The sequence below is a fragment of the Rhineura floridana genome, chromosome 11, assembly GCF_030035675.1.
Source record: "Rhineura floridana isolate rRhiFlo1 chromosome 11, rRhiFlo1.hap2, whole genome shotgun sequence".
NCBI lineage: Eukaryota > Metazoa > Chordata > Lepidosauria > Squamata > Rhineuridae > Rhineura > Rhineura floridana.
Window position 1 is genome coordinate 67,809,799 of NC_084490.1, and position 22,951 is coordinate 67,832,749.

Sequence of the window (22,951 nt, forward strand, 5' to 3'; positions counted from 1 at the left end):
AAGGTTGCAGCATTTGGGGCTTTTTAGTTTAGAGAAAAGGCGGGTCAGAGGAGACATGATAGAAGTGTATAAAATTATCCATGGCATTGAGAAAGTGGATAGAGAAAAGTTCTTCTCCCTCTCTCATAATACTAGAACTCGTGGACATTCAAAGAAGCTGAATGTTGGAAGATTCAGGACAGACAAAAGGAAGTACTTCTTTACTCAGTGCATAGTTAAACTATGGCATTTGCTCCCACAAGATGCAGTAATGGCCACCAGCTTGGATGGCTTTAAAAGAAGATTAGACAAATTCATGGAGGACAGGGCTATCAATGGCTACTAGCCGTGATGGCTGTGCTCTGCCACTCTAGTCAGAGGCAGCATGCTTCTGAAAACCAGTTGCCGGAAGCCTCAGGAGGGGAGAGTGTTCTTGCACTCGGGTCCTGCTTGCGGGCTTCCCCCAGGCACCTGGTTGACCACTGTGAGAACAGGATGCTGGACTAGATGGGCCACTGGCCTGATCCAGCAGGCTCTTCTTATGTTCTTAGAATCAACCCAGCAACCAGTAAAAAAATATCCAATTGCTTTCCACAATTAGTTTCTAATTGCTTAGTTCATCCTTTATATAGCAGCCAGTTAAAATGTTTTCCTTTGATTGTCCAACAGGAAAGAAAATCTAAAGGCCAGGAACAAGACTAGGAGAGACTCTCAAGGACGAGCTAACAAACACACCCTATAGTATTTTTTCTCTGCCCTTCCCAAAACTTGTAGTATGGACATTTTTGTTTTTCATGTGGAATCTAAAACTCAGATACCTAGCGCAGCATCAATGCCAAGCTCAGAAACTCACTGTTTTTTACCAAAGCAGTTCAGTTCATGAAGAATCCGAATACAGAGACAGACCACAGGTGAAAGGGGACTGTAGACATGGGCAAAGTCAAGTCTTTGAGTCTGGTATTCCTGGGGATCTCTCAGGAAAGAGTGAGACAAATCAACAGATTAAACTTCATTCATGCAGGGTAATATACCCTCTGAATGGAAGAGGGGGAAGGTCACTGCCTCTCCCTGGCCCTCAAATCCTCTCCACCAGTGATGGGGGGGATTGGCTAGCACCATGCACCTCCCCCCCCAAATGCCCCACCTAGAAATGTGGCTGACCTACCTAGCAAGGAAGGCCGGCTATAGGGCTGCCCCTAAAGCAATGGAAATTTGTTTTTGCAGATATAAGGCTATGCCTTATTTCTACAGCAGTTCAGAAAAGTCACAGAATTTGAACTGGCTGTATAATTCAGCAACCTAAGAATCTAGCATTCATTTAAAAATAAAAAAGACCACCACAACTTTCTATCCTTATGGCTCTAAAGGCAATGGACAATGGCAGGCAAAGATTTAGAGCCGAGGGGACTGCTGCACAACATTTTATGCACAGTGCTGCATAGCTTATTCCTGCTCATGATTAGTATATGCCAAATGAATTGTGCAAAATAGATCATGCACATTTGCATGATTTACACTGGTCATATAATTGCTCTTCCCAAAAGCTGGATTATTTGGTACAGGATAGTGATTCTTTTTAGCACATAGTATAGTACACTTGGCTCTACAGAGATGTGGTTCATTAACACTTACATATATATTGCTTCCTAGAAATATTTACTATGGATTGCATGGAGAACACTCAGCAAAATATATTAAACAATTATAGAGAGAAATCAAGATAAAATTTCAGGGAATTTTTGTGACAAATTTCACAAAATATGACTAAGGCTAAGCACATGCAAGGAAGCAGGCTCAGCTAGCTTGGTCTGAAAACATTCTGAATTAACTAGGCTGCTAAAGACACACCCATATTTATGGCATCAGTTTCAAAATACAATTAGGCTGCAATCCAATACTCACTTACCTGCAAGTAAGTCCCATTGAACCCAATGGAACTTACTTTTGAGTAGACATGTATCGGATTTCAGCCTTCGTCTGGTTTTGTTTGCACTCTTTTGACAACATTTGATAGACAGCTTTACATTGTCTGTACAGCATAGATATGACTAGTGCAAATTCAGGCTTGCTATGGACCTGAGATCCTCCTTATTTCCCAATGTTTCCTCCTTTTTCTTGCAACTGCAAGATCTCTGCAATACTTCTCCTAGCAGATTCCAAAAGGATGAAGTGGGAATAAGTCACTGTCCAATATGGTACAAGCATTATCATCAAATACAACACGGGATTTGACATTTTAACAACATTTTACAAGAGATAAAACCATGAGTAGTCTGATAGCAGATTTTATAAATCCAAAATAATTCATTATGATTATATATAGTTATGGAATTAATAATTTATTCAAATCTAGAAGTCATGTCTCAAGACAATAGTGCTTCGACAAACTGATCACCTTTCCAACAGACATACTTCATAGACAAACTGATCAAATATATGCCAACCCTCTTAAATAAAAACAAGAGACACAAAACTTGATCCCCGTAAAGCCATCATTTTCAGAGTCAAGAGGGCCACCACATTACTTTAATTGTGAAACCACTGCTGATTCCAGGCAAAAAAATAAGGGGGGGGAGAGGAAAATAACCTCTTGGGAAAAACCCTAGATGTCTGATACAACACTACATTTGCAATTATTTTTTGCATATTTAAAAGAAAAATAGTTTTCAATATAAACATACACACAATGTTTTTCAAACTTGTAGATGACTTTTCTCAGAAACAGCCTTTATATACATAATTTTATTCAATTTTTTCCCATAAGGATATATTCTATATGTTGTTTTAATTTTATTAGCAGAGAATTATCAATAAGGACAAATTCTTAAACACCATACAGTGATAGGTTTATTCCAATTCTGTCCTTTGAAATGAAACTCAGACCAGTGTACCTTAAAGCAAATTACCAATGTACAACCCAATTGCATTTTACATACATTCAGATTTTTTTTAATATTTCACTAGTATCACATAACAAAATCAATTCATATAATACCTTTGTAGTGCAACTGCTGCTCCTAAGCCACTCAGTTTCTGACTCACAATGTTACCATACAAATGTTTGTATCTGCACACAGAAACCCCTAATGCTATATATACAATCAATTAATTAATTAAGGCTGCAGCCCTAAGCACACTTGCTAGGCAGTAAGCCGCATTGAAGACAGTGCTGTTTCGGAGCAAGCATGCACAGGATTGCACTATAAGCTTGCCATGTTTTTCAAGCCATGGCTGTTCACTGTGGACCAAGTCTATAGATTCTTCACCATTCTAGATAAATAGAAGTTTTCCATCAGATTTTTTAGTAAATGCCACTTAATTCCCAGCCGCTTCTTTCTTTTTTCTACAGTATTCTTGCCGCTGCAGGGACAACTTGTTTTTTCTTGTATAGCCACACGGAGGCCAAATTTCACGGATGCTTCAAAGTGCAGTCCCCCCAATTGAATGGGACCCAGGCATACAAGCATCCATGTGTAACTCAAGTGGCTTGAAAGTCAAATACAATGAGATGGCTTAGCAATGATGGTGCAAAAGCAATGGAAGAATTAGCTTGCAATTAGAGTAGTTTTCAGTTTCTCCTGATGGACAATGAACTCAGTGTTTCACCATCTGAATAGTTATGCCCTTTAAATTTTAGCAGCAACAGTAAATTCATTTCAGCAGTAAATAGTTCTCCAGCCCTGGATTAAAAAGTTTACTTTACACTAACAGTAAAAAGAGTTTAGGAGCCAGCACAATACACAGTTGCCATCTGTATCTGAAGACCAACAGATTTTGAAAGACATAAGAGCAGATCATACAAACTGAATTTTAAAACATCATGAATCTGTTCTCAGAACAAGTATGTGGAAGAATTAACTACAAGGTAAAGAACAATAGAGAGACGGCACATAAAAATAGCCAGTGGAAGACAGATTGGATCCTTTCTCATATAAAGCTGCTCCATTGTCTTCTTCTGTATATCACATGATCTATGCTTGCATTTAGCAGTAATGCAGGTAGATTTACAGTGCCATTGCTCCAGCCCTTATGTGGTAGCCCTTGGCATTTCATTTCAGAACTATGCTTGAGCAATACTGTCAATGCTAACATACTGGATGATTCAGTCCAATTTTGTGTGAGTTGTGGAGTTCTCAGCTCTGTAGGAGACGAAGGCACTTGGCTCTTCACATAACTGGGTTGCTTTTCCAGATATTGCTGGTTGGTCTTTTCCAGTTTACAATGGTAAGCACTGGAATTACAGTAACTTCTAATGAAAAGTGATTTAAGGCAATAAAAGGTGCATATGGAGGGTACATCAATATTTTTCTTGTTTTATGTGTTTGTACATTCCACAACACATGCCTTTGCAAACTTACCTGATTCCTATGTAGAGTACATAGTTCAGTTATTTTCTACAAAATTTTAAAGTGCCAGAGTACAAACTTGCTTTCTCTTCCCAAGAGCTTTGGTGAGCTCCACCATCATTTATAACCACAAACCACTTGGGCTTGGTATATGTATCTTCACTGTTATGCTAACTGGAATCCAGCGGGTGAACTAGTCTTTCTTTGTAAACATGAAGAATAGCTTCACAGATAAATTTGTACTGACTCTGTATAACACATACAACAAAAAAAAAAAGGAAAAAGGTTAAAAAAAGTTTAAACCACGACTGAGATCATGCACAGCTGTCATAGCTCTATAGTTTCCCTTGCTGGGGCTGGGGAATCAGAGTATGGTTCTCTGAATAATTTAAGTACATCTTTAAAGAGCTAGGACAGGTAGCAGAGACTAGAGACAGAGATAAAGAAGCAGAGAAGGTGACACAACAAAAAATGAAAATGCGAGTTCATCTAGGCCAATTGACAAATTGTTAACACCTATCACATTAAGAATCCTTAAGACTTACTGGGCCCAAAAATGTCTACCACTTTCAGAGATTTTCTTCTTAAACCAGATTGCGATGTTTAAACCAATTTATACTCTTTTAACATACCATGACCCCAATGATCTATTTGAGCTTATGCTCTCTTATACCTCAGGGTAAAAGGATTTTTTTTTTTACTGTGAATCCCTGTTTTCCGGGATGTCTGAAGGGTTTTCTTCAGGATAATCCTTACCCTTGGGCTTCATAAAGCAGAGCTAGCACTTTGCCATAAATCCACTTAAGGGGAGGAATGTCTCTGCCCTTCAGGTTGGAACTCAAAACGCAGAACTTCCCAACCCATAAGCACATAGCCACTCCCCCCAAACTGCTGGCAACCATACAGCCATAAATAACATACATAAAACTAAAGTGAAAAAAATACAGGAGAACGAACAGCAACTACTCCCTGCCAAGTTGCTGGATACCACTTCAAGGTATGATGAAAGCAGAGGTTTTAATCCCAACCAATATTCCACGCGGACATATGTGCTGTGGAGAATACTAGAGAGCAGAAATTCATGGTATGAATTTCCTTTGTTCTGTGAGTTCCAGAGGGCATTCTGATTTGTTACTCTTTGGGATGTATAACAGCAGCGCCATTCTCAAGTGGTGTCCAGGTGAACCATCATTTCAAGTCCTCAAGTTTTGTAAAGGTATGGATGGAAGTTCCTGGTGTTCTGGATCAGTCCGTGCCTGGTGTGGGCTAATTCCATGGCAGGCAGCTACCTGTACCCCTCTGCCCTGTGGCTAAGATGAGCCCCAACCTTCTCTTGGCTTCATGTGGGAAAGGGGGAGGGCTTGACAAAGCATGGGGGGAAAGAAGGAAAAGACCAAGAAGAGAAAAGAAGGGAATAATTTGTTCCCTGAGGAAGCTGAGAAAGATTGGTTAGGCCCTTGGGAATCTGGCACATCCTGCTAGCTCAAGAGGCAGAACCAATCTGGGGAGTTATGGGTGGCTCCTCCTATAACAGCAAGTCAAGCTGTGGCTCTGCCTGCACTCTCCAAGAGGAGGCATCATCCCAAAGGAAGCTAATGGCCTCAAGGTCCTATGGAGAACAGCCCTTATGCCCTGACTAAACCATGCTGGGAAGGTATGGAGGCAAAAGGACGTTTTAAAAAAACTTTCTATGATAAGCTGCACAGCTCACCAAGGGCGCTGTTGCTCTGCCACTGGGTAGGTCTGGCCTGGAGGACAGGGACATCCTTGAAGAAATACGGCAAGCCGTTGGCCCTGCCTATTGAAGCCCAGGAGAGTAATGAATGAGAATGCTCTCTGGGAATCCTGGGAGAAGAACCAACCATTCATTCCTTCTTTGCAGAACAAGATCAACATTGCTCTTTTCTTTTTAGTCCATTGTAAGATTCTGGTGTGGAACTGAAATGCTTTACCTTGCCCAGAATAAAAACTAAACTTCTGACAACTGAAACTTGATACATATACCCCCTATTTCAAACAATTGGTGCTAGGTTCTTTAAAACATAGGAAGTGTTATCACAAAAAAATGGCAACCACATCTAGAAAAGTGAAACAGATATTTTTCATTTACATATATACACTTTAAAAAATTACCAGTTATTTGGTATTAAAACACAGACAGGCTGCCAATTATGGCAGAGTAACAGCAAATACTAACCTAGTTTTATTTTTAAACACACGAGAGTCCTAATTACATAATAGCTGGGGCAAAGTCAGATGATATTCAGCTTCCAGAACTATATCGACGATGAGTTCAGAAGCAGGGCTCATTCTTGAATGCTCTCTCCCTTTCTTCCTTCACCATGGATACAATGTAATGACTGACCTGGGGAGATAGGATAGAAACTTGCCCCAAACAGATACTATCACACAAGATCTCCTGGATGCAATCATTACATTATACCAGAGGTGGAGAGAATCAAGCTTGTAGAGGAAGATATCACTCTCTTCTCTGATGGGCCATTCACTGTGTTTCTGTGCTACGTGGACAGAAAGAGGGGTCTTTGTCACACAGTGCTGCCCAGAAATTAAATTGTGGAGAGTGCCTGCTCTTTTTCTCCATGTGCAGGTTTCTCCATTTCTGAGCTGTGCGGTATGAAAGGGAGCTCATTTCTCAACACACAACACAGAAGTCAAGTGAGTTGATTGTGTGTGTGTGTGTGTGTGTGTGAGTGAGTGGCAAATATGTGTGTGCATCTGCTTTGGCCCCACCCACTTTTGCTTTTGGCCTCACTCAGTGCTGGCATGCAGCCCCCGAACACTTTCTCCTGAGGGAAGGTGGCCTTTGGGTGGGATATAACTTTGACATACCAAGTTTGAAGATCAGAATTAAATGCATCAAGCATTTAAACATTTTGTTTACATTTGATTCAAATTATTTGCTCCTTCAAAATCCTCTCTTACTGAGTTGTAGGATTATTAACATATTGTATGGGAAATGCTTTGAATATGTGATACAGGCCACGTAAGTGCCAAGTATAACTATCTTTAAACAATGACTCAGAGATGTGTAGAGCACAAACTGCAGGAACCAGAGCTTGGAAAAGTTACTTTTTTGAACTACAACTCCCATCAGCCCAATCCAGTGGCCATGCTGGCTGGGACTGATGGGAGTTGTAGTTAAAAAAAGTAACTTTTCCAAGCTCTGGCAGGAACCATATATAACTGAGACTCTTCAGTGCTACAGGCTCACTGGACTCACAGTGCAAATTGCTATTAACTTTGGAAAATAGAAAGTTTTTGAAAATGCTCCAAAGAAGAGAATGACTTTTGTTGCAACACTCAAACACAACCAAGTTTCAGTATGCCAACATATACTACAAAATATAAACTTCCTTATTATATAAATAAGCTAGTGTTCTGCAGTTCTCCAGTGCAAGAACTCAACATGATATAGTATTTTTAATCTGAAATATAATTATTGAAGAGAAATTAAAGGTAGAGAAATGCAGCCCAAAACCTCCTATACTTTCCACTTGCGTGCCAGAGAGGGCAGTGTCATAGTTTAAGGTGATAACAAAATGCATTTAAAATGTAATGCTCAACTCACACACGGGTATCTTTTAAAAAAGCTCAAGACCCAAATACTCCAATCACTATGTAAAAATGAAATCTTGTGAAGAAGTCAGCTTTTTATAAATCATCACAACAACAGTAACTAGTGAGAATATAATAATCCCAGCTTTGCCATGTTAATTTACACTCATAGCAGGACAAGAAACCATTGTTTCAATTCAGGCCTAAATAAATACAACTAGACTTCCTGATTAGTTCTAATTCATGTTGGAATTTCCCTTTGAAAATCTTTTGTTAAAGCATGGCAACTTTAGCGGCAGTTAAATGTTCTTAAGCAGAGAAAGAATGATTATGTAAAAGAGATGTTGTAGCAGTGAATTTCCTGTTATCAGCTAGGAGCTGGACTAGATGACCACTTAGGACCTTTCCAACACTATGGAAGATATGACTTCAATATATTGAAATTGGGGCATATAGCACACACTTTGAAAAGAGATTCCTGTTTTTTTCACTTACTGATGTTTGCACCATCATAGCACGATGATCTCGCATTTTTCGTACAATATCCAGTGGATAAACAGGTTGGTTTTTTTCAATTAAGCACATAGCTGTTTCCATAGCAACCAGTACTCCAGTCCGGCCTATTCCAGCACTGCAAAATGTAAGCAATACTGCATTAAAACAACAACAAAGCAGTTGTTTTGTCCTGAATTCATATTACAACCTTGACTTTGTTTTTGTAATCCTGGAATTCTCTTGAAAATATGAAGAATGCTGAATACAATTGAAAAATTAAAATCACTTCAAAAACATGTCCTTTGTACATTTGTAATAAAAACACTTTATAGAAAAAAGGAGAAAAGATCAGTTTTAGACATTAATGGCTAAAGATATGATTTTATTCAAATTAAGTTTTGTGCTTTTTAAAAAAGCAGTATCAGGGTATAACCCAGGAAAAAAAGTCCAATGGCCATATATGCCCTGTCTGCCTCTAAAGAACTGGTGCACGCATAATGGGGGTTATCTCTTAAACACAATTAAGGGATTGAGAACAGGATAGAAGACTACATAATCTTTCCCCACTCAAAGCAAACTCCCACTATAAGTCTAGCTAAAGGATACACAACGATCAACATGAATCATAGTTAAGAATAATCAGGTTTGCTGCTTAAATCAGAAATCATTCAACAGAAAACCTAATCAGTCAACTATGGTTAAAAACACATTGGTATATATCTTAGGCACAGTTAAGGAAAGTAAGCAGAATGTGCTCTGGGTAGGGAGCGTATTATCCTGTGGACTGCCCTCAATGTAACCAACTGTTATCTTTTCGGCACCAGGTCAAGGCTTTCCTCTTCTCCCAGGCACTTTAGCATGTGTTTTATACTGTTTAAATTTTTAAATTGTGTTTTAAATTGTTTTTATAAGATCTGTTTTAAATTGTATTTGGTTTAATGTTTTTAGTTACTGTAAACCGCCCAGTGAGCTTTGGCTATGGGGTGGTATGCAAGTATAATAACTAAATAACTAAATAAATAGATTAGATAGATTAGATAGATAGACAGGTAAGAGATTGTGCAGGTGCAGATATGTGCGTGTACACAATAAGGAACTGTACACTCATGTACATAAGTGCAGCCCTGCTGGATCAGAACAAGAATCCATATAGTCCAGTGTAATTTTTTTCACAGAAGCCAACCAGATTTTTCTAGGAAGCCCACATGCAGGGCAAAAAATATGCAACAATGCACTTCTACTGTTGCTCCACAGAAATTGGTATTCAGTGGCATACTGTCTCTGAAACTGGAGGTTCCATAGAGTCATAGAGTTGTAAGGAACCTTGGAGGTCCTCTAGTCTAACCTCCTGCTCAATACAATATCTGGAATGAAGGATGCAGCTACAGCAGCCTCAACAGATGGCCATCCTGCCTCTGTTAAAATACCTCCAGCAAAGGAGAGCCCATCACTTCCTGAGGCAGACTGTTCCGCTGTTGAACAGGCCTTACATTTTGTACGTTTCTCCCAATGTTTAGCTGAAAATGTTTCCCTGCACTTTCCACCCATAGGCTCTAGCCCTATACTCTGGATCAAGTCTGCTCCATTTTCTGCATTATCAACCCTTTAGATATTTGAAGATGGTTATCATGTCTCTCCTTAATCTTCTCCAGGCTAAACATATCTAGCTCTTTCAACCATTCATTATAGGACATTTCCAGACTCCTCACCATTTTGGTCACCTTTTTCTGGGCACACTCTGCCCATCTTAAAATGTCTCCAGATGTGGTCTGACCAGCACAGCATAAAGTGGAACTGGAATTTCTCATGATCTGGAGAGTATGCTGTTAATGCAGGGTAATAGTGCATTAGCTTTTTTTCCCTTTTTTTTTAGCAGCTGCATCACACTGCTGGGTCATGTTGAGCTTGTGATTAACTAAGACACCTAGAACCTAGATCCTTTTTACATGCACTGCTGCGGAGATAGTTGACCTCCATCCTATACATTAGATTTTTTTGTACTTAAATGCAGGACTTTATATTTATCACAGATCAATTTCATCTGTTGGTTTTGGCCTAGTGTTCCAATCTGTGAAGATTGTTTTGAGATTTGATTCTGTCTTCTATGGTGTTAGCTATTCTTCCTAGCTTTGTGGTATCTCTAAATATGATAAGCTGGAATAGTTGGTTTTAAAGGAGAACACAGACAGATATAACATAAACCTGGTGGAATGGAGAGAACCAGTGGGGCACAGTTCTCTCTAGATACAAACTCTATAGGAAGAGTGTACTGGGGTTGGTGATGCTCTGTACATCAAAGACAATATAGAGTCCAAAAAACTAGAAATCTAAAGAAGAAGACTCCTCCACAGAATCACTATCGATGGCAATAACTGGCCCCAGGAGTAATTTAGTACCGGGGAATGCACAATTGCTCCCTTGACCAAAATTTCTAGGGTGCTCTTGTGACGGAAAATGAAATCAAGGAGACATGCAAAGGAAGAAGTGTTGTAGTAATGGGTGTCTTCAATAACCCTCACATAAGATTAGGTACATTCATGTTACAGTCCCAACAAAGAGATAATATTTCTAGATATCCTAAATGACTGTGTCCCAGAACAGGTGGTACTAGAACCAAACAGAGAAGAGGTAACCCTAGACTTAATCTTAAGGGGCACACAGGACCTGGTTCAAGATGTAAGTGTTGTTGAACCAAATGGGAACAGTTACCGTATAGTTATCAAATTCAACATATATATAAGTAGGCAACTGCCAAGGATACAGTAACATTTGATATTAAAAGAGAAAACTTCCCCCAAATGAAGGGACTGTTAAAAGGGAAGTTGAAAGGAAAATCAAGACACTCAAATTTTTCCAAAATGATAAGAGTATTGTGCAAACCCCAAAAAAAGAACCTCAACTAGAATATTTACTGCAAATCAGGAAAGGTACTAGCAAGGCCAAGAGAATGCCAGTGTAGGTTACTAGCAGATTCAAGGAAGCTTTCAGAAAATGGAGTCTTGCTAAAATGAGAAGAACACAAAGGAACACAAATTTGGCAAAAGAAACATAAGCAGACAGTAAGGGATGCAAAAAAAATAATAATCAAGAAGCATATTGCTAAAAACAAAGGCCAACAAAAATATTTAAATACATTAGAAGCAGGAAACTGGCCAGAGAGGTAGTTGGACCTTTAGATGGTAAGGGAGTCAATGGTGTTCTAAGATTACAGTGACGATGAATGAATTATTTGTGTCTGTCTTAATTAACTTTCTTAAAAAGGGAGTCTGAGGAACTGAGGCAAATTGTGGTGACTAGAGACAAAGTTCCAGGCCTAACTGACCAATTAAAAACAAAAATATGTATCTTGTCTGTAAGATCAGCTCCGTACCCAAGGACTGGAAAGTGACCAATGTAACACTAATTAAAAAAAAAATCCAGGGAGGATCTGGGAAATTACAGGATGCTTAGCTTAACATTTGTTATGGGTAAACTGGTGGAAAGCATTATTAAAGATACAATTACCAAGCATATAGAAAAACATGGCCTCTGCAAAGACAAGTCCAGTCTCACTAAACTTTTAGAATTTGTTGAGTGTGAATAAGCATGTGGATAGGGGTGATCCAATATACACTGTGCACTTGAACTTTCAAAAACCTTTTGATACAGTCCCACACCAAAGAGTGCTGAGTAAACTCAGCAGTCAATGGGATAAGGAGACAGGGCCTCAGACAATAATCTTAGTCCAGGTAGATTCATGCTGGGAGAGGCTTTCCAGAAGATAATAGGATTCCTGAGCCATATAAGACTTTACAGGTTAGAACCAGCACTTTGAGAACTGGGCCTTGAAAGTGGAACCAATGCAGTTGTGCCATGACTGGTATTATGTGGTCAGACTGTCTACTCTGTCAGCAACTGGACTGCTGTCTATCATAATTTTATAAAATAAAATGTAAAAATTCTGCACTGAGTCCCAGCTCATCAAATTGCTTCCCGTGTAGCAACACTGGCTCCTTTAGATATCTCCCATCCTTGGAATAATTTGCAATTGTGTCTTCAGAATTTTACTTTTCAGGATCACCCATCCCTCTTGAACTCTTTTTTTCCTTTGGAATTTCTAGTCATGGTGCCCACCCTAACTCTTCTCTGAGCTCTGTGAAAAGCCAAGTGTACACACTGAACTATGCTGGGTGTCACATCCATCACTATCACAAATCCCAAGATGACACGGTCACTTTCCTTTTAGTTTCCCACCATTTTCACTTCATAACATCGCTGTATTACTAGCAACTATTGATAGCTCTATCCTCTATGAATTTTTCTACTTTCCTTTTAAAGCTAGCTAAGCTAGTGGCCATCACCACATCTTGTGGCAGGGAATTCTATAAATTAATTAGCTGCTGTTTGAAGAAGTACTCCCTTTTGTCTGTTCTGAATCTTTTGTCTCTCCTGAAAACTTTTCCCAATCTGGATGAATTCTATTATTATGAGAGAGGAACAAAAAGTTCAAATGCATACTGATGGGGTCTGAATTAATGGTGACTTACAAAGAAAGTAATCTTGGTAGATGGCACACTGAAAATGTTGATCAGGGTGCAGCTGTTATGAAAAAGGTGATTCCATGTTAAAGAATTATTAGGAAAGGGATTGCAATGCCATTAACCTATGGTACTCCTATACTTGGAATACTGTGTAGAGATCTGGTATATTCACCTTAAAAGGAAATTGCAGAGCTGCAAATGGTACAGATAAGGACAACCCAAAGTATCAGGAGACTATAACACTTTCTTTATGAGGAAAAGGCTAAAGCATTTGAGGCTTTTCATTTTAGAAGAGAAGTGAGAGGGGGACATGTAAGAAATTTTAAGATGCGATTATGACTAGCTTAGATAGCTAAAAGGTGATTAGATAAATTCATGGAGAATACATCTTTGAATAGCTACTAGCCATGGTGACTATATGAAACATTTAGGTTCAGAGGTAATATGCCATTGAACGTCAGCTGCTGGGAAGCAGTGGAAGTGAGTTATTACCTTTAGGCCTTCCTTGTGAGCTTTCCAGATGGTCACCACTGGGAAACAGGATGCTGGATTAAGAGGACCCATGGTCTAATCCAGCAGGACTCTTATGCTGTCATGGCCCCGTCAGAGGACTCATCAGACGAGGATGACTCGGGAGTAACAGCAGCAGACCCAGAAGCAGCAGACCCAGAAGTAGAAATGGAGGAAACCCCTGAGAACCCAGCTCCTTCTCCCCCTCAGCTGCAGAGCACCCCAGACACAGCTGAAGCCCTTCAGCCAGATGCAGACAGTGAACAAAATGGACCATTGGTCTCACCTGAAGGGTGATTTTCCTATGAGTACGGACATCACAACGGGTTTTAGCTCCACCTATCGTGCGAAGGCAAGAATGTCTTTGAAGTCAAGACTAGGGGCGTCAGGCCCCCCCCACTCTCCAGTTCATTCGCCGCTAGTCTAAGGAGAAATATCTAAAAATACAAGAACAAGGCCAACCGGCCTGGCAGCAGGAAAATAACACAATAGTACCATGCATAGTAACATGACTCCAACATAGCGGTATAACAGAACTAGAAGTCTTGACTTCACTCTTAAATTTAAATATAATAGCGTAACAGTAACATATAATACATTAGAAAATATATAGTCATCCTCCAACTGGAAGGGTCGTGATGTCCGTACTCATAGGAAAATCACCCTTCAGGTGAGACCAATGGTCCATTTTCCCTATGAGTCCGGCCATCACAACGGGATGTACCACAGCAGCCCATACAGGGAGGGACCACCCACGTGTTAATCCTCATTAAGAACCTGTTGCAACACTCATCTGCCGAAAGATGCGTCAGCAGATGCATAACGATCAATTTTATAATGCCTTATAAACGAGTGTGGGGTAGACCAGACTGCAGCCCTACAAATATCGGCAACAGGAGCATTAGTGGCAAAAGCAGCCGAAGTGGCAGCTGACCTGGTAGAATGAGCCGTTATACTAGCTGGAACTGACAGTTTCAGAGACTCATATGCTAAAGTAATACATGCCCTTAACCAACGGGATAAGGTAGGATTGGAAACTTTATGCCCCATAGACCTTGGATGAAAGGATACAAACAGAGACTCCATTCGTCGAATCTCTTGGGTCCTAGACAGGTAGGTCTTGAGAGCCCTCCGGACATCTAACGAATGCCAAGCCTTTTCAAGAGGATGGGTAGGATTCGGGCAAAAGGAAGGCAAAACAATGTCCTGGTTGCAATGAAAAACTGAATCGACCTTGGGACGGAAGGAAGGATCAGTCTTCAGCACAACAGAGTCCTTATGGAAGACGCAGAGGTGTCGAGCAGAGGACAATGCGCACAACTCCGAAACGCGTCTGGCAGATGTGATTGCGATCAGAAACAAGACCTTGAAGGACAGTATACGTAGGGGCACAGTCCTGATGGGTTCAAACGGAGGGCGTTGCAAAGCCTGCAGAACTTTCGGCAAACTCCATGAGGGGAACCGATGGACAACAGCCGGAGAGCGTAGGGCGACTCCCCTCAAAAAACGTTTGATGAACGGATGTGAGGAAATATGATCTCCAGGAGAGGACACTGAGAGAATGGACGACAGAGTGGACGCATGTCGACGTAGAGTGTTGGGTCGAAGTCCCATCATAAAGCCGCTATGGAGCAATTGGAGCACCTGATGCACAGTGGCCTGGGATGGATCATGGTGGTGGGACTGACACCACTTGGAGAAAGCCACACAGGTATGTTGATAAATACGGGTGGTAGATGGTCTTCTCGAGGCCAAAATAATATCAATCACAGCGTCAGACAGTCCAGCTGACCTCAAATGTCCCCGTTCAAACGCCACGCTGTTAGATTGAGCCAAGTAGGGTCCTGGTGCAGTACTGGACCCTGGGATAGGAGATCTGGCCTTACTGGAAGTGTCCAAGGATCCATCATTGACATTGCCAGAAGATCTGAGAACCACGGTCGGCGTGGCCAAAATGGTGCTATCAGAACCAGCTGTGCCCTTTCGGTTCGCGCCTTCCTCAAGGTTTTGGCTAACAATGGTATGGGAGGAAAGGCGTACAATAGACCGTCTGGCCACGGTGTTGTCAGAGCATCCACTGCTTCTGCTGTTGAGTCCAGGTATCGGGCAAAGTACCTGGGAAGCTGGCAATTGCGACTGGAAGCAAACAGGTCGACTGAGAGGGCGCCGAACCGACACTGGAGACGATGGAAAATGGCTGGATGAAGTTTCCATTCTCCCGGAAAGACCTGTTGTCTGCTGAGCCAGTCTGCTGTCACATTCCAAATCCCTCTGAGGTGTTCTGCTTTCAGGGATTGTAGATGTTGTTCTGCCCAGACAAAGATGAAGGAGGCTAAGTCCTGCAGAGGACGAGACCTGTTGCCCCCCTGTCTGTTCAAATGTGATTTTACACACGTGTTGTCTGTTCGAATGAGCACATGATGCAAAGGGAACAGAGACTGAAAATGACATAGAGCTAAGTGGACAGCCTTTAGTTCCAGCCAGTTGATGCTTTGAGATTGCTCTGCGTTGGACCAAACCCCCTGAACGTACTGGGAGTTGCAGTGGGCTCCCCAACCTATGAGGCTGGCATCTGTGGTTACAACGGTTCTGCGGGGTTCTCTGAACGACGTGCCCTTGGGAGAGGTGTTGAACCTTGGTCCACCAGCGGAAGGAGAGGCGCAGTGCGGGGCTCAAACGAACTTTGCGATGGTTGGAGCTGGCAATGTCTTTTTGAAAAGGCAACAGAATCCATTGAAGGGGCCGAGTGTGGGCTCGAGCCCATGGCACAATGTGGATTGTAGAGATAAACATCCCGAGCGCTCTGGCGAGAAGCATGACGTCTGCGGATGTTTGTTGCATCAGGGACCTTGCGATGCTTGTGATGGCAGTGATGCGATCTGGAGCCAAGAAGACCATTGCCTGCAGGGTGTCCAACATTGCCCCTAGATGTAGTAGGCGTTGGGTTGGTTGGAGATGGCTTTTGTCGAAGTTGACAAGCCAGCCGTAGGCCTGCAAAACATTGAGGGTGATCATTAAATGATGATGAGCCAGCTCCTCAGACTTGGCCCGTATTAGCAGATCATCCAAATATGGGTAGATATGAACCCCTTGGGTCCGGAGGTAAGCCACTAGGATGAGTAGCACCTTGGTAAACACTCTTGGAGCAGAGGAGAGGCCGAATGGCATCGCTCTATATTGAAAGTGCTGGTGGCCAAAAGCAAACCGAAGAAACTTTCTGTGGGCTATGCAAATGGGCACATGGAGATACGCTTCCTTAAGGTCGATAGAAGCCAGGAAGTCTCCTTCATGCAGACTCTCCGTAATGGAGTGGAGTGATTCCATTTTGAACCTGCGATATGTTACAAAACGGTTGACAAACTTGAGGTCCAATACCGCCCTCCATGATAAATCTCGTTTTGGCACAGCAAATAGGAGGGAGTACACCCCTTCCGACCTCTCAGTTGTGGGAACTGGCTCTATCGCCGCTATGTCCAAGAGGTGGTGTATAGCTGTCTGCATGATGTTGTGCCTGGCTGGTGCCCTTGGGCAAGGAGACGGGTGGAATCTGTCTGATGGGGTTGCCCAGAACTCTATGGTATAACCATAACTGAAAAGGTCCCTGATCCAGGAGACCTTAGTAAGGCGCAGCCATCGATCTCCAAAATTAAGTAATCTGCCACCTATGGGGAGGGCGTTAAGACTACTTGCGTAGGCGAGGGCCTCCCTTATATGAGGACGATGAGTTGCCCCTGCGCCCTTGGTACTGACCTCTGCCCTGGAAGCGTCAGTTCCAGGAGCCCCTGAATGCGTTGGGGTCATAGAATCTGAAGTCGCGGCCTCGTCCTCCTGGCCGCGTTCCTCGAAAGGGCTGGTTAGAACGGAAGGAAGGAAATCGCCTGAAGGGCCTGTGGTCGCTGTTCTTGACTGTGGCCAGAACCGGTTTGTGGGCGTCTTTTGGATCAACCAGCACTGCCTTTAGAGCTTCCTCGCCGAAGAGTAGAGATCCGGAGTAAGGAGCCCTGGACAGATTCAATCTGGCCGCTGAATCAGCTTGCCAGTGGCAAAGCCTGAGGGTGCGACGAGCGACTATTTGAGCCGTCATGGCTCGTGCCCCTAATTGAGTGGCATCCAAAGTGGCATCGGCCACAAAAGCTGCTGTCTTACGCAATTTCAATAGTGCTCTTCTGAGGGTGACAGGATCAGGGTTAGCGTCCTCTAGAAGGTCATCCAGCCACATCATAGATGCTCTGGAGAAGATGGAGGCTGAAGCGGAGGCACGCATGGCTAGGGCAGTGGCCTCGTGATTCTTGCAGAGGGCAAAGTCTATTTGTCGCTCAGTAGTGTCTTTTAGGTGGGATTCCCCTTCCCTGGGCAAAAGCGATCGTGAAACGAGGCGAGCGATTGGTTCATCTATGCCAGGGACATCTAACTTGGTGGCAAAGTCTGGGGCTAGGGCGTAAAGTCTGTCAGCCAGGTTCTTGAAGCGTCGAGCTTTGAGTGGATGGGCCCATTCTTCAGAGGCTAATTTGGCAATTGGGTCCGGCACCAGGATGTAGTGTTCAGTAGGTGCAGGGGATTTGAGGACCTTGGCCCCTTTGATAGCTGGGGCGGACGAAGTTGAAGGCGCAGTCTGGAGACCAAGGGTATTAACTACCCTGCGTGCTAGCGGCTGATAGTCTGAAGTATTAAACAAGCGATACGATGTATCCTCCTCATGATCTGAATAGTCGCTCCAGTCGTCTCCTTCAACATGGTCAGTGAAAGTTGACTCCTCCGCATACGAGGCTTCGTCCGTACATCTGCCTCTGGCTACATCAAAGGGATCTGGTGAACAGGAAGAATGAGCTTCATGGCACGCACGTTGGTCCATGTTGAGTGGAGGTATGGCAGGAACTTGTGGTAGTGACTGCATTTGGGTGAAAAATGCCAGCATGGCTTGAAGTTGGGAGAGGAAATCAGGAGACAGCTGCAGACCGGATGTGGCAGATGTATGTGCCTGAGGAACTATTGGAACAGATGTTTGGGGCAGTAAAACGGAGGGAGGTTCGTTAGGCGAACACTGAGCGGGAAAGCCAACAAACTCTTCCTCGTCAGAGGCAGCAGCAGGGGAATGGAGAATATCGCTTATGTGTGCCTGTGCTGTGGTGGTGGTTGGCACAGAGACATAACGTGGGCGCTTTGGTTTACTATGGCTGGAAAGATGTTTTGTCTTAGCCAGTGCTTTGGCAGGTCTGGTCTTAGTCGTGTTAGGATATTGTGGCTTGGCTGATTGTGGCATGCCTGGCTGATCTGGCACCATATGGGTTGATGGCGACATGCCTGGCTGTTCTGCCATCTTGTATTAACTTGGGTGCAGTACACTGCCACGGAGGGGGCAGAATGTAAAGACCAGAACTGGCACAGCGTACGACCACGGAGGGGGTAGAATACACTGGCAGATGGCGAAGTGCACTGCCACAGAGGGAGCAGAATGCACTGAGGTATCAGCGTTAATATAATATAGGCTGTTTTAGAGTTGGTACACTCAGATTAGTGCTGTAGGCTGGGTTTCAGGCTTGGTTCACGACCCCAGAGGGGGCAGGATATACCAATATGAATCAGATTTAGTACAAGTCAGCCACTAAGAGTAAAGCTCCAGCCTTGATAATACAATCCAGCCACTAGGATTAAAGCTCCAGCCTTGATAATACAATCCAGCCACTAGGATTAAAGCTCCAGCCTTGATAATACAATCCAGCCCACTAGGATTGGAGCTCCAGCCTTGATAATATAATCCAGCCACTATGATTACAGCCACAGTAAAATTGTGTGTAAGTCTGTCTGCAGCACGTATACAACACACATACGGATAGATAGCCTGCAGGGGAGGTATCCGATGGTTAATAATGGTAACAAAAAAGGCAGGAAATTTGAATTCAAAAAATGGCGCCCGGAAAAAAGAGCGGGAAAAAATGGCGGAGAGAGGAGCAATGGCGGCCGTCTGGAAGCGAACTGGGGGAAGGGCTGCCCAGCACAGTCTCGCAGGAGGAACCGCGGGGCCGAAAACCGCACTAGCGGCTGTAAAAAACCCCCAGGAGGGAACAGGCAGTAGGGGAAATGCGGCAGCCGCTGCAGAGGGAGCCGCCGTCGCCGTCTGCAAAGCCCTTCGCGGTGGGAATTTAAAGCCACGTAGCGAGGGTGAGCTGAGGTAAAAGGGAGAGCTCAGGTAAAGGCACTAATGAAATAGCCGCAGCCACAGGATTCAGTGGGGCGAGAACGGACCCGGGCAGGCTAAAACGGGAGATGGGGTAACGGCGGGAGCCGCAGCTGCAAGCTCCCGCTGAGATCAGAAGAACCGCAGCCGCGGTCTTCCGAGAGCGTCACGGAGCGCGGAGAAAAGGCAGCCCAGCAAGACAAGCCGCTAGAAGGGAATTGCAGCCGCAAGTTCCCAGGGGAAGCGCAGGGCCCAAGAGAAAGGGAAAAGCGAAGGGACGAGGAGGATCCGCAGCCGCGGTCTCTCCTAGGGGTGAGGAGTAATCCAAAAGGGGAAACTGCCCGGGCAAGGGAAAAAGGCTCCCCAAGATACAGTTAAACACAGTTAAACACAATACGGAGGGAAGGAGGACACTTGGAGACACACAAGAGACAATACCTCCGCGCCCTGTCAAACAAACACACAAACAAACACCAAAAGAACTTAGCTAATCGCTAGTTATATAGATCTCAATCTTGTTCGTACGAAAGGCAAGAATGAACTGGAGAGTGGGAGGGGCCTGACGCCCCTAGTCTTGACTTCAAAGACATTCTTGCCTTCGCACGATAGGTGGAGCTAAAACCCGTTGTGATGGCCGGACTCATAGGGAAAATACCCCCCCTCACTCATCAGACGAGGATGACTCGGGAGTAACAGCAGCAGACCCAGAAGCAGCAGACCCAGAAGGAGAAATGGAGGAAACCCCTGAGAACCCAGCTCCTTCTCCCCCTCAGCTGCAGAGCACCCCAGACACAGCTGAAGCCCTTCAGCCAGATGCAGACAGTGAACAGAATACTCCCCCTCACCTGCAGAACGTAGACAACAGAAGTTCAGGAAGAAGAGGGGCAGGCCTGTCCACTTAAGGCCAAAACGCTGATGGCTCACACCTGCTGACAAACCTGCTCCTTAAAAGTCAAACCTTGGCTTCAGCTTGTTGCTGACTACAACGTCAGGCGTGACCACTGTGTGTCTTCCTATCCCCTGAACCTTGACTTGGACTGATCTCTCGGCAAACTAGACCCGGACCTTCACTGACGTCTCTTCTGGATTTCTGGCTTGGCACGTAAGCTTTGAACGGCCTCTACCCTTATCTTGCTTCCTCCTTGCTAGCCTGGCAGATTTATAGCCAAGCTGCCAGCTGTGGACTTACGGCCTGGCAATTACCAAGGAATCTCCAGCCCTGCCTGCACCCCCACCGACACTGCTGTCTCAGTGAAGAGCTGACATATGCTATCCTTTTTCAGTGAAACAAACTGTAAACCCACACATAAAATCAAGCAACCAAGTCTTATTTACAACCAGTTATATTTAAGTCATGTTCTCTCTCTTTTGGAAAAGTTCACTGAAAAAAACGAACACTTCAAATACATTTGAACAGCCCCTAAGCACCCTGAAACAGCAAGAGCAGTTTTGATTCACTTCCATCTGTAACATATTCAATATACATGAAAGAGACTCAAGAAGTATCACATGCTATTACACCAAACAGTTATATGCACAACGAGTTACTGCACCTGCAGTGAACAAGAACTGGCTCATTGCCCACTCTTTTTGATCTCATGTAGGTCACAAATTCCAAAAAGTCTGTGGAATCATCAGGGACACCATGATCAGGCCAAGCCACATACTGGAGATGACTGACTGTATGTTCTTCCTCTGTCTGAAACAAATCAACATTTTCACTATATAGGTACTAGCGCCATTCATTTAAAATTAAGCTACAGACAGGATAATACATTTGAAATGTCAAACAAACATTTTGTCATTCAGAGTCTTTGGGGTTAGATAGCTCAACAAGAGACACTGCTGACATGTGGTCAAAACCAGTAGTGATCATCGACTTCCGGGAAGGGTGACTTAGCCTGTGCCTGCTTTTGAGACGGGCTCCTGCCTCAAAAGAAGCTTATTCAGATATATCAGTCAGTTTTTTCTTTTTTTTTTGACTGATTAAACTTCTCCCGAGTAGGGAGAAACGAAGAGATTAACCTCAAAGCCTATTTTTGTTGGGACGACCAGATCTCATTAATTTATGGGACGAGGTCCAGCCGACGAAGGTGGGACGGATTTTTAACAGCAAGCTCTATCTGATAAAGCGAACGTTCACCTTATCTTCTAAGAGAGAACGCACTAACAGGCAAGCACCCTTCTTTCTATATTTTTCTTTTACTTGACTTAAATTGTTGCTGTTTAAAAGAGATTTGCCAGATTGATCAGTTTTTGACATCTCACTGGGGAGCCATAACTTCTCTCTGCTACGCACTAATTAATAGCTTATCTCTGTTTTTGTTGCAAAAAGCTGTCCTGGATTTGCATTCTAAAGATATACACAGAAGAGGGATTTCTATTCCAGATTTTTATTTTGAAAAATATTATACTGTTTTGAGACTACTCTCTTTTTGGTCTATTTTATTTTGACGAATCTGTTTCTTGACGATTGCCATTAATTGTTTCGATCCTGGGAACTGCATTTTGTTTACTTAACTATTGGAGAGATAAGGCTGTCTGCTCTGTTTATACTGTGATGTCACCAAGTTTGGAGTATTAACCCAATTGTTGCTGAAATAAGAAGTGGTTTTCCTATATTTTTCTTTTAAAATGGCAATTAAGAAAGTGGCTGAAAATCTGGAAATAACTATGTTTCAGAAAATAATGGATGAGATTGAGATAATGAAAATTGAATTGAGTAAAATGAAGCAGGAGATTAAAGATATAAGGGTCCCTGTGAGAGAGGTGACCCTGGAAGGGGTCCCTGTGAGAGAGGAGACCCCGGAGATTGGAACAGGGGTCCCTGTGAGAGAGGTGACCCTGGAGACTGGAATAGGGGTCCCTGTGAGAGAGGAGATCCCGGAGATTGGAACCAACGTGGAACAGGAACAAGATTTGGAGTCTATGGACTTTAGAAATAAAATCTATTGTTTGGAACTCAATGTTATCTCTGAAGAAATGAATGAAGATTCTAGAGATAAAGTTATCAATGGCATGGATAATCTTCTGGACTGGAATGATGTGATGGAGCCCAATATAGAGAAAATCTATGGAATTAACTGCAGCCATGTGACAATGGAAAAACTTTTAAGAGATGACCCAGTGTATTTTGAAAAAAAGAACAGAGATATGATTTTACAGCAGTATTTCAGCAACCTATTCAGAATGGATGGCAAGAAAATATTTGGGATAGAGGTAATCCCCATCAGACTCTTACTATATGACTATGGCTTTGACAGCAAGATTATTATGGAATACTGATAATGGAAGATTGGATATTGAAATTACTGGACTTAACAAGACTACTGAAGATGGAAGATGGAAAA

The 22,951-nt window shown here is 43.1% G+C and overlaps 1 protein-coding gene across 14 annotated transcripts in view; it reads right to left on the bottom strand.

The window, feature by feature from the left end:
- Positions 1–2,453: 2,453 nt before the first annotated feature.
- The window catches only part of PTPN3 (protein tyrosine phosphatase non-receptor type 3), a 229,171-nt gene continuing 208,673 nt past the window's right edge, over positions 2,454–22,951 (bottom strand). For 10 of the 14 annotated variants that reach the window (XM_061589650.1, XM_061589644.1, XM_061589645.1 and 7 more), the window contains 3 exons: positions 21,155–21,300; positions 8,397–8,532; positions 2,454–4,573 (listed from right to left, as the gene is read on the bottom strand). In XM_061589650.1, coding sequence (XP_061445634.1) covers positions 4,496–4,573; positions 8,397–8,532; positions 21,155–21,300 — 360 coding nt within the window. In that variant the 3' untranslated portion in view covers positions 2,454–4,495. Of the gene's footprint in view, positions 4,574–6,522; positions 6,691–8,396; positions 8,533–21,154; positions 21,301–22,951 lie in introns of all 14 variants that reach the window. The other 4 variants (XR_009758410.1, XR_009758411.1, XM_061589646.1 and 1 more) reach the window with 4 other exon arrangements.